Source organism: Cotesia typhae, unplaced genomic scaffold (assembly GCF_013202065.1).
Source record: "Cotesia typhae breed Kobodo isofemale line unplaced genomic scaffold, CoteBio_Ctyphae contig_20, whole genome shotgun sequence".
Classification (NCBI taxonomy): domain Eukaryota; kingdom Metazoa; phylum Arthropoda; class Insecta; order Hymenoptera; family Braconidae; genus Cotesia; species Cotesia typhae.
This window is the reverse complement of record NW_027423725.1, coordinates 4,506,782-4,520,986: the sequence shown is the minus strand read 5'-3', so window position 1 is coordinate 4,520,986 and position 14,205 is coordinate 4,506,782. Positions and strand designations below refer to the sequence as shown.

Sequence of the window (14,205 nt, the reverse complement as noted above, 5' to 3'; positions counted from 1 at the left end):
TACATCGGGAACTTACTATAGAAAGTGATCGCTTCAATGTCAAAAACAAGTTCAAAAACTCTACACTCGTGTCACTACACTGTAAAAACCAAAAAAGCGCGCAATTCAAACATTTAAAAACTATCTTTCTGACAATCTTAAAATATGGCATTAAAGTTAGCGGTCACTTGACAATTTTTCAATTTTTTTTAACAAATAAATTTGTTCCAAAAAATTTTTTTTAAAAATTGCATTTGTAATTTTTTAAAATTTCTAAATGTCAATTTTTTTTTGCCATAATTTGTTTGTTACAAAAATTCTTGAAATTATCAACTATCTGCTAAGTTAATGACATTTCTTAAAACTTAAGTACAAAATGTTTACAGAAGAATACATACTGATGTCCATTAGATATCAGTCTTCAATAAAATTTATCGTTACAATACTGAAATTAACAGACTTCTGACAATTTTCGAAAATTTTTTTAGTAATTAAACTATTGTAAAAAAAAATTTCAATACTCTACATGAAGAAATTTTATTTGTTTATTAAATTAAGCGACCCTAAAACAAGTGTTCACTGAGAGCTATCGTAACAATCTACATAGTGAGTATAATATAAACAAATAAACTGTAAAATACGGAAAAACTGTTTTAAAACACAACAAATACAGTTTTTTAAAAACATTTTCGTAGTTTATTTCAACTATTGTATTTCCCGAATGAAAAAACTTGTGTTTAAATTTAACATATTTTCTAATAGATAAATTAATTTTTAAAGAGTTATATTAACGCTAAGGTAAACATATACTCATAATAAATGAAATTTTTTTGATACTCAATTGCATGGTACTTGATCATGATTCAATTAAATTAGAAAATGAGCAAATCCGATTTCACACCTCCACTATCCCTTACAAGTTGATTTTAATCAGCCGAATTTTTTTCATCAGCCGGATGAAAAATAGTCCTCAATTTTAAGTCTGTAAATTTTAAAAATTAAAACAAGAGTACAGTGAACAAAAATACAGCTCTTAAAAGTTACCGTATTTCTGTCTCAATTTCTCATAAAACGCTAACAAGAGCAAAAAAGACAACCTAGGAAACTTTTGAAAGCTTCCACTGTACATATTCATATTTTAAATCTCAGTTATCAGGTTTTTAAATTAAAGTCATCATTTTTTTAGCTTCAACAGCGCTGTAGGACAATTTGAATTCAGTTTTCATGCGATTTTTTTTAATTCCTTTATTTCAGTTTATTTCACAATGTATCTCACTCTTTTCTACGTCGGTCTTATGACGGTAGAATCAATAGATGTTGGTGTGCTTTCCTAAGTGAAGTGCTTTTGCGCAAACGTCAAAATCGAATAAAATAGCCATCTGCAGTCGCGGACGTCGTACAGACGTCATATTTATTACTTGAAATCGAAAAAAAATTTTTTCGTTTGTACAAATGCAAAACGCTTGTTATAATTCATGTAATTGTTAAATTTTTGTTATTTTATTCAAATTAAACAACTATTGAGTTGCATCTGAATCAATCCTTGATAAATACTGTTCATTGTTAATATCTAAAAGAAAAAAATCTTTTTTTTTTATAAAATTTGTTGAAATCTACCGATGATTGATAAATTACAAATACGTAAGATCTCTGTTAGAGACGTAAGACGGCAAAGCAGGCCGGTTTTTTAAATTCTCGTGAGGAATGACGCTTGAAGACCCATTCTTTGTCGTCAAAGAGTAAGTGCTTCAAATAATTTTTCAATAAATTTTGCACACCAAATTATTCCTCATACTCATACAATCGTCTAGAAACATTAAAAAAAAATTTTATTTATTTGCAACAATTTTTTAATAATTACCATTTTTATACATTTTTTTTTGTAACTCACTCTCTATTTTTTTTTTTTTTTTCCATTATAAAGCAGCTTGCAGATTGATAATACAGCCTCATCAGTAGTCATCCTGAGCCATATGCATAAGTTATCATTTTAAACCTTTCTGTCATTCTTAACAATGTGATCGGTCAAATACACACACTCTTTGCGAAAAGAAATGACCGGGTTTTGTTGTGACAATATTTTTTTCTTCACGAACTATGAAAAATAATTGTACATCATTATCTATCTTATTATCTCAGCTATTTTATCAATTTGATGTGATGATATACCAAGCTCAATCATTTACTATAATAATACTGAAACTATCAGAGATCTGATATTTTTTTGGTTTTATTTAATAAATAAATTGGCACTGAAAAAAATTAAAAAAATTACAGTCATCTTTTTTTTTTTTATTTCTCCACGTAAGCTTTTTTTTTATAACAATTTATTTGTTAAAAAAATCGAAAAATTATCAGAAATCAATCAGATGGAAAATTATCAATTCTGTACATACACATACGTAGCAAAAATTTCCTATCAATTGTTAATAGATTTGTATTTCCTTGTTGCACGCCTCTAAAAGAAAGTAAAAACATTCTGATTTTGAATGAAACTATAATGAATTTATATTTGTCATGAAAAATTGAAAACAGTTTAATAAAGTTCAGCAATATTAATCATCAAATTAATAATTTTTACCAACTTCAGCGAGGTATGTAAAGCTTTAAACAAAACTCGTGGTTTGTATGGTCGCTGGACCGACTCTCAGTCAAATGTCACCGTCGTAACGCCAAATGGAGTAGGCCCTGGAGGACTTCCGGTTTCTAAAGAAGAATTGGAGTGGACGACCACAGAGTTAAGAAACGCTTTGAGATCTATTGAATGGGATCTTGAAGATTTGGAAGACACAATTGATATCCTTTCTGAAATAAAATTACTTGTGCTTCTGGCAATAGTTAGAAATAGATACTTTACAATAATCTTATTTTTTTGAAAAAATTGAAAATAATTTTTTTGCTTAAACATTTATAAACTGAAATCAACTGACTAGACGATTTTTTTTTCTTTTTTTACTAGAAAATATTTTTTTCTTAAATTGCATATTTATAGCATCCAAATATTTCTACTTGAGTAGTTTTAAAAATACTTTAATTAGTCAAAAAAATTCTACAAGTTTTCAAATGTCTGTTCGATTCAGTATTATAATCATTTTATTGATATGACATTAAAGTTAGCTGTCACTTGATAATTTTTTAATTTTCTTTGACAAAAAAATTATTTTTAAAAAATTGCATTTTTAATTTATTAAAATTTCTAGAAGTCCATTTTTTTAATAATTTTTTATGCTATAACTTATTTGTTAAAAAAATTAAAACAATTCTGAAGTGACAGCTAACTTTAATCTCACTTTATTGATTTAAGAATCAAAACAAAAAAAGGATTACTTACTTTTATAATTAATTTAAAAAATAAAATTTTTAATTTGTTTTCTTCTCATAGTTAGTAATTAATGAATAAGCGGTTAATTTTTCCTTGACAATTAACTATCACGTATTGTGGAAAAGAATCCAAATAAGTTTAAAATTGATAACAAGGAACTAAATTTTCGAAGAGCTTTCATTGATCATACACGAGACGAGGTCAAGGTAAATGTTTATTATGACATGTTGTATATTTTTTACAAAAATAATATGCGTATTTCAATAAAGTTATGTTTTTCATTTTAAATAAATGTAGATCATGAAAGATAAAATGAATCTCAGTCGTGGAAGAGATCGTGACAGAACTGCGAGACAGGTGAGTAATCTTAATTATTTACATAAATATAAATTATTATTTGTACTCATAGACGTTGGTACGTGGAATAATTATTGTACGGGAAGATGAATGTCAACATAAATTTGCGCCACCTATGACAATAGCTTCAACTTGACAACACATACTTATCTATGTATGTTTTGTCAGTTGTTGATGTTTAATAGGCATATACAGACCTATACGTATCATGACTTATAACCAATTAAAGTTCAATAACAAACTCTACACAAGTGTTATAAATTTTTAATTAAGTTATCAAAAAATTCGAGTTTCATACAGACAAATATTTTTTTTGTGAATTATAATAATGGTTGTACAGTTATTATTTATTATAAATTTTATGAGACTGATATCAGTATACATTATTTGTTTTTGAGTTTTATTTGACAAATAAATAAATGCTAAGAAAATATTTTAAAAATATTTCATCGGTGTTTTTTTTTTCAATTTATTTTCACTTGTAGAAAAAAAAAAAAAACATTTTTTTAATAATAATTTATTTGTTAAAAAAACTCTAAAGATTGTCAGATGACTTTTCAGTATCATGACATTAAATTTAGCTGTCACTTCATAGTTGTTTTAATTTTCTTTAACAAGTAAATTATAGCAAAAAAAAATTATTAAAAAAATGGACTTGTAGAAATTTTAATAAATTAAAAATGGAAATTTTTTAGAACAAATTTTTTGTGTTGAAGAAAATTAAAAAATTGTCAAGTGACAGCTAACTTTAATGTCATTTCAGTATCATTTAATTTTTGGGTTACAATTTAATTTTTAATGCTTATTAATTATAATTATAACTTAGTTATTGACTAATTGATATTTAAATTATAAATAACAATTTATTTTTTTAGCCGCTGCTGGACAACAGTCCAGCTCGCGCTCCAGTTAATCATGAAACGACAAAATATAGTAAATTAGAAAATGAACTTGATAGTCCTAGTCGACAATTCCTGGAAGATACTCTACAGCAGCAAGGACAAATGATTAGACAACAAGATGATCAATTGGATTTAATAGGTGAAAGTATTGGAACTTTGAAAACTGTATCAAGACAAATTAATTCTGAATTAGATGAACAAGCTGTGTAAGTATTGTATTTATTATATCTTAAAAAAATTATGATACAGAAGTCAACCGGTACTTGAAATTCTCTTAGCTTTATTTTTAAGAAATAATTTAGTACTAGTAAGATATTTTTAAAAAATTGCATTCATAGTTTTTAAAACTTAATCCTCATGATGAAATTTTTTTTTAACTGTAAAATTTTTTTTAATTATCAGATGTCTGTTAACTTCAGTATCGTAAAAAAAACTCGTGATTTAATGTATTTTCGGTTAATAAATTTGATTTAATAATTGTAGTATGCTAGATGATTTTGGTAATGAAATGGAAGTGACAGACTCAAAATTGGATGCTACAATGAAAAAAATGGCCAAGGTTCTTCACATGAGTAATGGTAACTATAGTAATTACATTCCTGCTCCTACAACTGCATCAATATCTCCTGTCTCAGCTTATCCTACTAAAACAACATCCTTATCCACGTTTTCTACTACAATAACGAATTGTTTTCTATGTGCAGCCGAATAGAAGTAAATTGATCGGTTTTTTATTGAGATAATTTTATTTTCAGTTCTGATTTAATAATCTTATTAATTAATATCATTTTTAGCAAATGATTTCAATAATTTACAAAACATTCTAATTACAGTTAATGCAATCAGAAATAATTGTCGTTGATAATAATAGTCCGCCAGTTAAATTACTTTTTCTTCTAATTTGACATGTTAAACTTAAAGAGTCAGTTTAAATAAAAAATCAATAATTAGTTTCTATTTTCAAGTTATTCTTGATCGTTTAATTAATCACATTTTGTGAACCCTTGTTTAGATTGAATTATAATTAATCGTTTCAACATATTTTATCATATAATCATAAAATCAAATGAAAAAAAAATGTATCAACGCAATAGAGTACACTTATTTTTCATCCAACTACAATGCCAAAAATAAATTATTGCCAAAATGTTACAGAAATACAATATATAGCAAGTTTGATTTTAGTAAAATATATTTATCTATATACAGTATATATTAACACAAGAAATAGTAAAAACCAAATATATTTAATTAAACTGTATAATTACGATGATTTTATTAGAGTGTCTATGAAATTATTCATTTAGTTAATTGAAAAACAAAGTTAAAGGTTGTTGGAAAACTCTTGTTATTCATGATAATAGCTAAAATTGAAAGAAAATTATACTGGACTTCATGGGTTTCTCTTATTGTGTAAGTATCAGGGAAAAGCATATAAACTTTAAATTATTTAAAAATGATGAAATTAATTTCAAAATCAATTAAATTATAATAAATAAAATAATTTTTTTACTTTGCCCCACAATATGTGAGTACGCATAGAAATCAGTATAAAATTCTTTTAATAAACTAATGTAAATTACATTTAGACGGAAAATAAAATGAATAAATAATAATAGTGATTACATATAGGAAAATAATATAAATATAAAATTTATTGTTATTGGTGGTAATTGATAAGAAATTTGTGGTTTGTAGATAATAATTAATAACCAAAAAGATCTCACTGTCCTCCAACTAAACAGTAAATTTATTATATAGATGGAATTAAGTATTAAATATATACATGATTCGTATAAAAATTTTATGTTTACTGTGTGATAAATATAAATGTGTAATCAACTTGAGAATGAGAATTTGAAGAAATTAAAAATATAATATTTATTTATTGAATAATTACGTTTATTGGCGTAAAGTAGTAGCAGAATAAAATTATTTAATAGAAAAATTTTAGTTAATTTAAGGAAAAAAAATATTTTACTGCAGTAAAATAAAGGTTATTCGTATTACTATTTATGTACTTCATATAAAACTGAAACATCAGATCATATTAGCGTACATGTTTAATTAGTTAACCATTAGATAAAAAATATAAGAAGAATACAGAAATTTTTGGATATATATTCATAATGATAAAATAATAAAATAAAATTAATTAGAATATAAAAAATAATACGTATGCGACATTACTTTCCGTTTGTTTTAGATCGGAGACAATGGGTCGCTATTGGAGTATTGACTGCTATTTTGGTGTTACTGATTATTTTATTTATAATCAAGTGAATATAACTAAATAATAATTATGATTATCGGTTTTAAATCATATATTCAGAATAAACATCTCTAATTAATTCATTTGAACCTATCTCGCTTCAATCTTTAGCTGAAATTAAGATTTTAGCTATTTTACCTTTAAATTTCATCCTATGATGGTAATATTGTAAAAAATACAAATAGATTTTTTTTTAATCATATATTTAATATACTTTTTCATTATACATAGATTTATAATTTTCTTAACTAAATTTATAAAAAATGGATTTTACTATTCTATTTCATAAAAAAAAACTTATAAAATATAGCACGGTATATTATTTGAAAGTATGAAAAAATGAAAAAAGTATTACTGACGATAGAATGTATCTAATGTATCTACAAGAAGGCATAATGATCATTGAAATCAATTATTATATGCATATACTATTTATAAAATAGGTGAATTATTTTTATACGTTTTATTGGGAGTAAATAATGTGTTTGTGTATGAGATTATTAGTAACATTCAAAGTGCTTCCATTATTATAAAAGTCTTTGGCATCGCTTTTATAGCATATTTCTGAAACACGAAGAAATTTTTCTTTTTTTTCTGCATTTAAAAATTTTTTTCTTCTACTAAAACTATTATTTTTTTTTTTTTAATTATTTAACTTTCAACAATTTTTTAAAAAAATTTCGTGATTAAAAATAGTTATATTAAGCTCAATTTGTTATCGATTGTTACTCATCTTTATTTTTTTAACATCAAGTCATGTTATTAAATAAAATTAAGTAATTAATGGCACAATAGGGCACTTTTATGTAATTATGGTTCAAGACGAACCCGTTTGTAGCAAGAAGTTGGTAATGCTTTTCGAATATCATCAATATTTTCAACTTCAATGCGTAAACGATTAACTTCATCTTCGTAATTTTTAACCCACTGGGTTTGTAAATTTTTAGCATCTGTTAATGCACGAATTCTTTCATCTAAATTAGTAGCTCTAATTTCTTTTTCCGCGGCAATCAAACGTTCTTCAAGACGATCTAAATCAGCATCATCTATTTCCGGAAGATTTTCCAATTCATTAATTATTTCAGAAACTTCTGTTAGAGCTTTGTCAACTTTTTGAGTCGCAAGAACCACTCGGTTTCGTGCTTGTCCAACTTGATGATTAACATCATTAGTAAGATTAACATCATTACCAACACGTATTTCATATTTTTTGGCAATTGAATCAGTTATTTCTACCCGAGTATGAAGTTTATCAGCTTCATTGCTTAAACGCCAAGCTTCTGATTTTGTTCTATTGGCTTCTATTCTTATGCCTTGGGCATTTTCACCGGCATCATCAGCATTTCTTTGAGCTTCTGCTGTAATATTCCAAGCACCAGCTGCATTATTTTCAGCGCCGTTTAAGATAATTTGAGTTTCATCAGCTTTTTCAATAGCTTCATTGACCATAGTAGTGATTTCATTGATATTTTTCAAAGCTTCTTGGGCTTTCATTTTCTCACGTTGAACTTCAGCATCAAACTCACCAAGTTTTTTTAGTGTTTCTTTAGCTTCAACCAACGTTTCATTACCTCTTTTCAATGCATCTTTAGCTTTTTCATCAGCTTTATCAACATCTGACAATAATTCCGCTGTAGCAGCTTGTTGATCCTGTGCTTTTTCTAACAATATCTCACTATCTCTTATTTTTTCATCTAAATCTTTCAGTATTTGTTCATTTTCTTCTAATAATAATTGTGCACGTTCTTTGATACTTGATCCATCATTATTAACACTCGTGACTTGATTTTGTAATTTTTTTATATCTATAGACGGGACAGTAAGATCAAGAATTAATAAATGAAGTGCTTCATTTTCAACTGCTATAGATTTAGCAATAGCAGTGGAAGTTAAATTTTTGACTTCATTAAATCGATCTGTGAGTAATTCTAATTTGTTTTCTAATTCTCGAATTTCTTCACTTATATTTGAATATTTAGTTATCGTTTTTTTAGCTAAATTATAAGCTTCCAATGATGTATTTTTAGCTTGTTCAGATAACAAATGTATTTTTTTAGCTTCTTTAATATTTAAGTCAGCTAAAATACGAGCTTCTTGTGCTATTTCAGTCATTTGTTGATTTTGCTGACCAACTTGTTCAGCACGTTTTTTAGCATCAGATAAAGCCGTAGCTCCATCAGTTGCTAAATAATCTTCAGCTTCGGTTAGCTGTTCATGAATTTTATCTAATACACTTTCAGCTTCTTCAATACTCGTAAGACCTTCATTAGTTTTACGTTTAGCATCTTGAGCCGTAACATCAACACTCTGCGAAATTTTTTCTATCTGATTTAATTGATCACGTAAATCATCAAGTTGTTCAACTAATGTTTTATTTTCACTTCCAGATCCAGTTTTAGCCATTTGTAAAAGTTGTCTTACTCGATTTTCAACATTATTTAATTCTTTTTCAAAATCTGAATCTTTTATGACAGTTGGGCTGCTATTAATTTTTTTTAAAGTATTTTCAAGGTCCGCTAAACGGCTTCGATGTAAATTGACAGCATCCTGAATAAGATTATAACACGGTGGACAATCAATACATCCATACTGTCTATTATATTTATTTTCTTTACAACGATCGCAACGTCTTCCCTCAACATTTGTTAAACATGGACACTGTCCGTAAGCATCACACTGTAAATCTTGTGATCCAATATGATCACAATCACAGAGTTTACAGCCTTCACGACCAAATCCATACTGATAGGGCTGACAAGCATCACAACGTTTTCCAGTTATTCCAGGTCTACATTGACATTGTCCAGTAAGAGCGTCACATGTTCGATTATATGATCCTTCAGGATCACAATTACATGCAGTACATCCTTCTCCACTTAAAATATCATAATATCCATCTTCGCATTTATCACAATTTTTTCCTGTAACATGCGGCTTGCATAAACAATAACCTGTTAGCTGATTACAGGGCTCGATACCTCCAACCTCTGTTTCTAATGTTCCAGGTGGATAACATTGACATAGCTTACAACTATCTTCCTTTCTATCCGATAATGCGTCACCCCAGTATCCAGGAAGACAATCTTCACAATGAAAACCAGCAGTATTATTTACACATTTCAGACACTCTCCTGTTTCTTGATTACAATTTCTTACAGCATTTAGATCAATATTGTTATTACATTCGCAAAGACGACATGATATTCCTTTATCAGGATTACCGAAATAACCATCAGAGCAAGTTTCACATCTAGCACCTGTACGACCTATTGGACATTCTGAACAAATAGGATCGGGATTATTACCCAAAAGAATACATGGTCCATTGTCAGGACATGGACATGCTTCACAATCATCTGGTGTTCCTTTCAATGGATATCCGTAAAATCCTCGAGCACATAACTCACAATTGCTTCCTGCGGTATTATGCTGACATATACATTGTCCAGTTTCTGCTTCACAAATATCAGCATGCCCATTGCAATTACAGGGAACACAATGAGCAAATGGGCCACCACTAGGTGGATCATGATGGAATCCAGGAGCACAAGACTCACAAAATTGTCCTACATAACCATGTGGGCACTGACAATGTTCAACCCAATCAGCAGGTTCACCCGCTACTCCTCGTTGTGCCGTTTCAAGACCAACATCATCTAAAAATCCTCGACCTTGATGAGTATAAGTTCCACGAATTTTTATTGATGTAAGATTTGATAAAATTGACATAAAAGCACGAGCTGACAGACGTGGTTGCCAGCCGTAATTAGCGTGTTCATGAAGTTTGAATTTATAAACTTGAGGAGTGACAGTAGGTAAACGATTATTTTGACCAAATATTGGTTGAGTTATTTGTTCACCATTGCCTCCTTCTAATATAATATCGCGAGCTGTTGGTGTAGGATCTGTTTCGCCAATTCTCAAATTAAAGTATAAATATTGGTTGTAAGAGGCTCGTTGATCTCCTAAAAATCTATCAGGCACAACAAAATAAACATTGTCACGATCTGGAGCCGCTACTGATATCGTCTGCGTAACAGCGTCATAATGCAAAGATATATTATTACCGACAACGTTTGCCGACCATCGTTCATTACCTCGTACGAACATACTTTCAATAACAACTTTTGAATAACCATTAGCTGGTCGACAAATTGATGAATGTCCGTAACAGAAACAAGGAGTACAACCAAATTCATTCTCTAAAGCCAAGTTGAAAAATCCTGGACGACACCTGAGATTAATTAATGATATAATTAATTTTTTAAAAATATGATTTACTTAATATTGACACAATATAATACTTACTCTCTACAACGTTTACCCTCAACGTTTTCCTTACAAGAACAAGCACCAGAAACAGAATCACAACTTGGTTCATTACCCAATGATCCTTTTTCACTGCAATCGCAAGAAGTACATCCAATCGAATCAAAATTATAAAAGTTTGGAGAACAGCGGTCACATTTATCACCAGTAATTCCTGGTTTACATTGACATTTACCCTCGCTGTTACATTGAAGACTTCTTGACCCTGTTTGAAGTTTTTTTTTATTACATGCCACTTAAATCACATAAGTAGTTTAATATAAAAAAAAAAAGTAATTACCTATATCATTACAGTTACAAGCTACGCAATAACCGTCTTCAGCACGTTGATAATAATTTTCTTTACATTTTTCACAATTAGGTCCATCACGGTTAGCTTTACATTCAATACAATGTCCTCCATGACCAGTTTGTGCGTAAAGATCCTTGTCAAAATAACATTTGTCTGAATATCCATTACAATTGCAAGCTGAAAAAATATATTATCAATATTAGTATTTTTTTTATTTCACATATTAAAAAAAAAAAAAAATTACTAAATTAAAAAATCAATTAAACTTCGCTATGGATTTTTATTTAAAACTCACGGGTAGGTTTAAAATAACGAGCAGACATTCGGCTCCAATAAGCCAAATTAGGATTTATCAAAACAAAATTGAATAATGCAATTATAAAAAATGAGAACCGCATTTTTATTTTGTACAATTTTATGTAGATTATTTAAAAATTAAGGATTAACTATCTATAAATCGAAGAGTAAACTGAAAATTGTATTCTCACAATAAATGATATACGTCGTTTGCTATGGAATTATCGTTGTTGACTTATATGGAAAAGCTGGTACTCAATATACTTTATAAGGAGCGTCGTAAAAAGTGCCCCGACAATCTTGGATACACACTCATGCTTTCTTTAAACTCATCCTTTGAACAAAGTAACCATCATATAACTTTTAACTTACCTTTACATTCGTGAGCGTCATTCAGTGTTGCACGACCCCAAGGAGCGTCATTATAAAATGGTAGGCACTCGTTACAATCTGGACCTGCTGTATTGTGTTCGCATCTATTGTGATAATAGTTTTAATTGTTAATTAACGTGTTTATAAAAAATAATACTTTAAAACTGATTTATAATTTAAAATAATAAAAATTTATTGATCATACCGACAAATTCTGCGACTCGTTAATCCATCAGCACTACTAGAATTAATACATTCTCCCGCATGGCCATTACAAGCACAACGAGCGCCTACAGCAATATCAGTGATTGCATAATAATAAGATTTAAGTACTTGCTCATCACCAAACACTTCATCTCCAAAAGTATTTAAACGGTCAAGTGTTATCCTGAGGTCAGTTGCTTGTACCCATTCCTAAAGAAAAAAAAATCTATTTAATTTTTGCAGATGATTATTTAAATAAAAAATGTATTATTAATATATACTTGAAGTGCTGCATTGGTATCAAACTGATAAGCTGAGGGTCTTCCTTCCAAAGTTGAAAAAGCAACAGTTCCTTTGGTTAATGGAGAGATATCTGAATATTCAGAATTACATAGAACTCGAGTATCTTCTCCCCGAATAGTTTCTTTGACATCAGGAAGTCCGTAAGTATCTCTACAAGTTGCTGAGTAAAATTGATATGGTTCCCAATCTGATTTATCATTTTTTCTTCTATAGATTCCCCAACTCTCCGGTCTTGGTGATTCAAATAATACCCGAACGTATATGATGTCAAAAGTTTTACCTAAAAAATTACAGCAGTTAGAAAAAAAAATAAATTCTACGCTATTGCTGCATTACAATCTATTTTACATAAGATTGTTTTAAGAGAGAAAAAAAAAACATATGGTCGGCAGATGGATGAAATCAAAGACCTCTAGAATGAAAGGTCCCCGTAGGTACGACGTTTTTTTTAATCTAAAACTAGCTGTAATAGATTAAAATTCTACTCATTTTACGTTCATAAAAATTAAAATAGTATCATACATAAGCTTCATTAAAAAAAAAAAAAAAAAAAAAAAAAAAAATTTGATAACATACCAAGTTTTAAAGTCAAATTAACTTGATTAGGATATTCGATTCCTTCAAACATAGTTTCTGATTGCCACCACGTAGCATTATCATTATTATCATGATCAGTAAGATAAGCTGCTGGATGGTCACCCCATCGACAAATTGCACAGGACTTTTTATGTACTCCTGTTTGCTTACAAAACTCTGTAGGTCTACTTTCTTGACCACACGTGTTTGTTGCTTCCATTAAAATATTAAAAGCCGCATTTTCAAAAGGTGGGATACATCTCTGAAATTAATTTTATTTAATAATTTTTTTATATTCAATATCAATAAAAATAAAATTACACAATTTTTTATTACTGAAAATTACGATAAACAGTTCGAGATAAATTTATAACATTAGTCATTCAAATATACTGATAACTATCATTTTAGTTAATGAAGATTTTTTTTTTAAAGAGGGAATTGCAGAATTAAAAATTGGATAACTTGCCTTATGAAAGCTTATTATATGAATGTATAATATTATCAATTTTTTATCATTCACTTCCGCTTATCTTAGAGAGAGTTTAAGCGATTCACGAAGCAAACGATAACCCCTCATTTATCATATAGAAATGAATTAATAAAAGAAGAAGAGGAAGAAAAGATTGATTCAAAAACTGACGATAAGTATTCGAAGTATTACACAAAAATTATCAACAAAAAATTTAAGTGAAATTATTTAATAGCAATATAATATTTATAATACTTATTTTCATAAAGTTTAATTAATTAATAATTTTTAAATTACCTGAGCTTTTCCAAAATCATCGTAACACTTTATTTCATCGCGGTTAGATGGAGTCCGGTGATAAAAATCTTCAGCAGGACCTGGATCGCCGAGAATTCCAACAAATATGCAAATAACAGTTATAAAACTTGTCCATAACGAAGGAAACTTCATTCTTCTATGAATATTATTATAAATTTTTCATTTAAATATAAAATAATATTATTTTATATTAAGTTAAAAAAAAAAAAA

The 14,205-nt window shown here is 28.2% G+C and overlaps 2 protein-coding genes and 1 long non-coding RNA gene across 5 annotated transcripts; 1 reads left to right on the top strand and 2 right to left on the bottom strand.

The window, feature by feature from the left end:
* Window positions 1–512: 512 nt before the first annotated feature.
* LOC141537994 (syntaxin-6-like) lies at window positions 513–12,706 on the top strand. Of its 3 annotated transcripts, none has more exons than XM_074259238.1 (7): window positions 513–1,718; window positions 2,570–2,775; window positions 3,413–3,507; window positions 3,599–3,658; window positions 4,534–4,766; window positions 5,044–5,138; window positions 12,570–12,706. In XM_074259238.1, the coding sequence occupies exons 1-7, from the start codon at window positions 1,684–1,686 to the stop codon at window positions 12,641–12,643; spliced, it is 798 nt and encodes a 265-aa protein (XP_074115339.1). In that variant the 5' UTR covers window positions 513–1,683; the 3' UTR covers window positions 12,644–12,706. The 3 variants fall into 3 exon arrangements, with proteins under 3 accessions (XP_074115339.1, XP_074115337.1, XP_074115338.1); XM_074259237.1 differs by lacking the exon at window positions 12,570–12,706 and adding an exon at window positions 6,767–6,921 and having other exon boundaries at window positions 524–1,718; XM_074259236.1 differs by lacking the exon at window positions 12,570–12,706 and having other exon boundaries at window positions 516–1,718; window positions 5,044–6,362.
* LOC141537996 (uncharacterized) lies at window positions 2,087–3,506 on the bottom strand. The gene is made up of 4 exons (XR_012480988.1): window positions 3,311–3,506; window positions 2,561–2,804; window positions 2,376–2,437; window positions 2,087–2,231 (listed from the first exon to the last, which is right to left on the bottom strand). It is a non-coding gene; the product is annotated as an uncharacterized LOC141537996 (long non-coding RNA).
* Window positions 7,046–14,127, bottom strand: Lanb2 (laminin subunit gamma-1). The gene is made up of 8 exons (XM_074259225.1): window positions 13,975–14,127; window positions 13,206–13,467; window positions 12,608–12,909; window positions 12,328–12,536; window positions 12,123–12,226; window positions 11,442–11,630; window positions 11,141–11,366; window positions 7,046–11,066 (listed from the first exon to the last, which is right to left on the bottom strand). Exons 1-8 carry the CDS (start codon window positions 14,125–14,127, stop codon window positions 7,643–7,645), a joined length of 4,869 nt encoding a protein of 1,622 aa, XP_074115326.1. The 3' UTR covers window positions 7,046–7,642.
* Window positions 14,128–14,205: the final 78 nt, after the last annotated feature.

Coding starts and splice junctions, on each gene's coding strand:
- LOC141537994 (XM_074259236.1), top strand. CDS start 1,684: ATGACGCTTGAAGACCCATTCTTTGTCGTCAAAGA. Junction 3,508..3,598: donor ATACACGAGACGAGGTCAAG/GTAAATGTTTAT, acceptor AAATAAATGTAG/ATCATGAAAGATAAAATGAA. Junction 4,767..5,043: donor GAATTAGATGAACAAGCTGT/GTAAGTATTGTA, acceptor TAATAATTGTAG/TATGCTAGATGATTTTGGTA.
- Lanb2 (XM_074259225.1), bottom strand. CDS start 14,127: ATGAAGTTTCCTTCGTTATGGACAAGTTTTATAACTGTTATTTGCATA. Junction 12,537..12,607: donor ATACCAATGCAGCACTTCAA/GTATATATTAAT, acceptor TTTTTTCTTTAG/GAATGGGTACAAGCAACTGA. Junction 12,227..12,327: donor ACGAGTCGCAGAATTTGTCG/GTATGATCAATA, acceptor TTATCACAATAG/ATGCGAACACAATACAGCAG.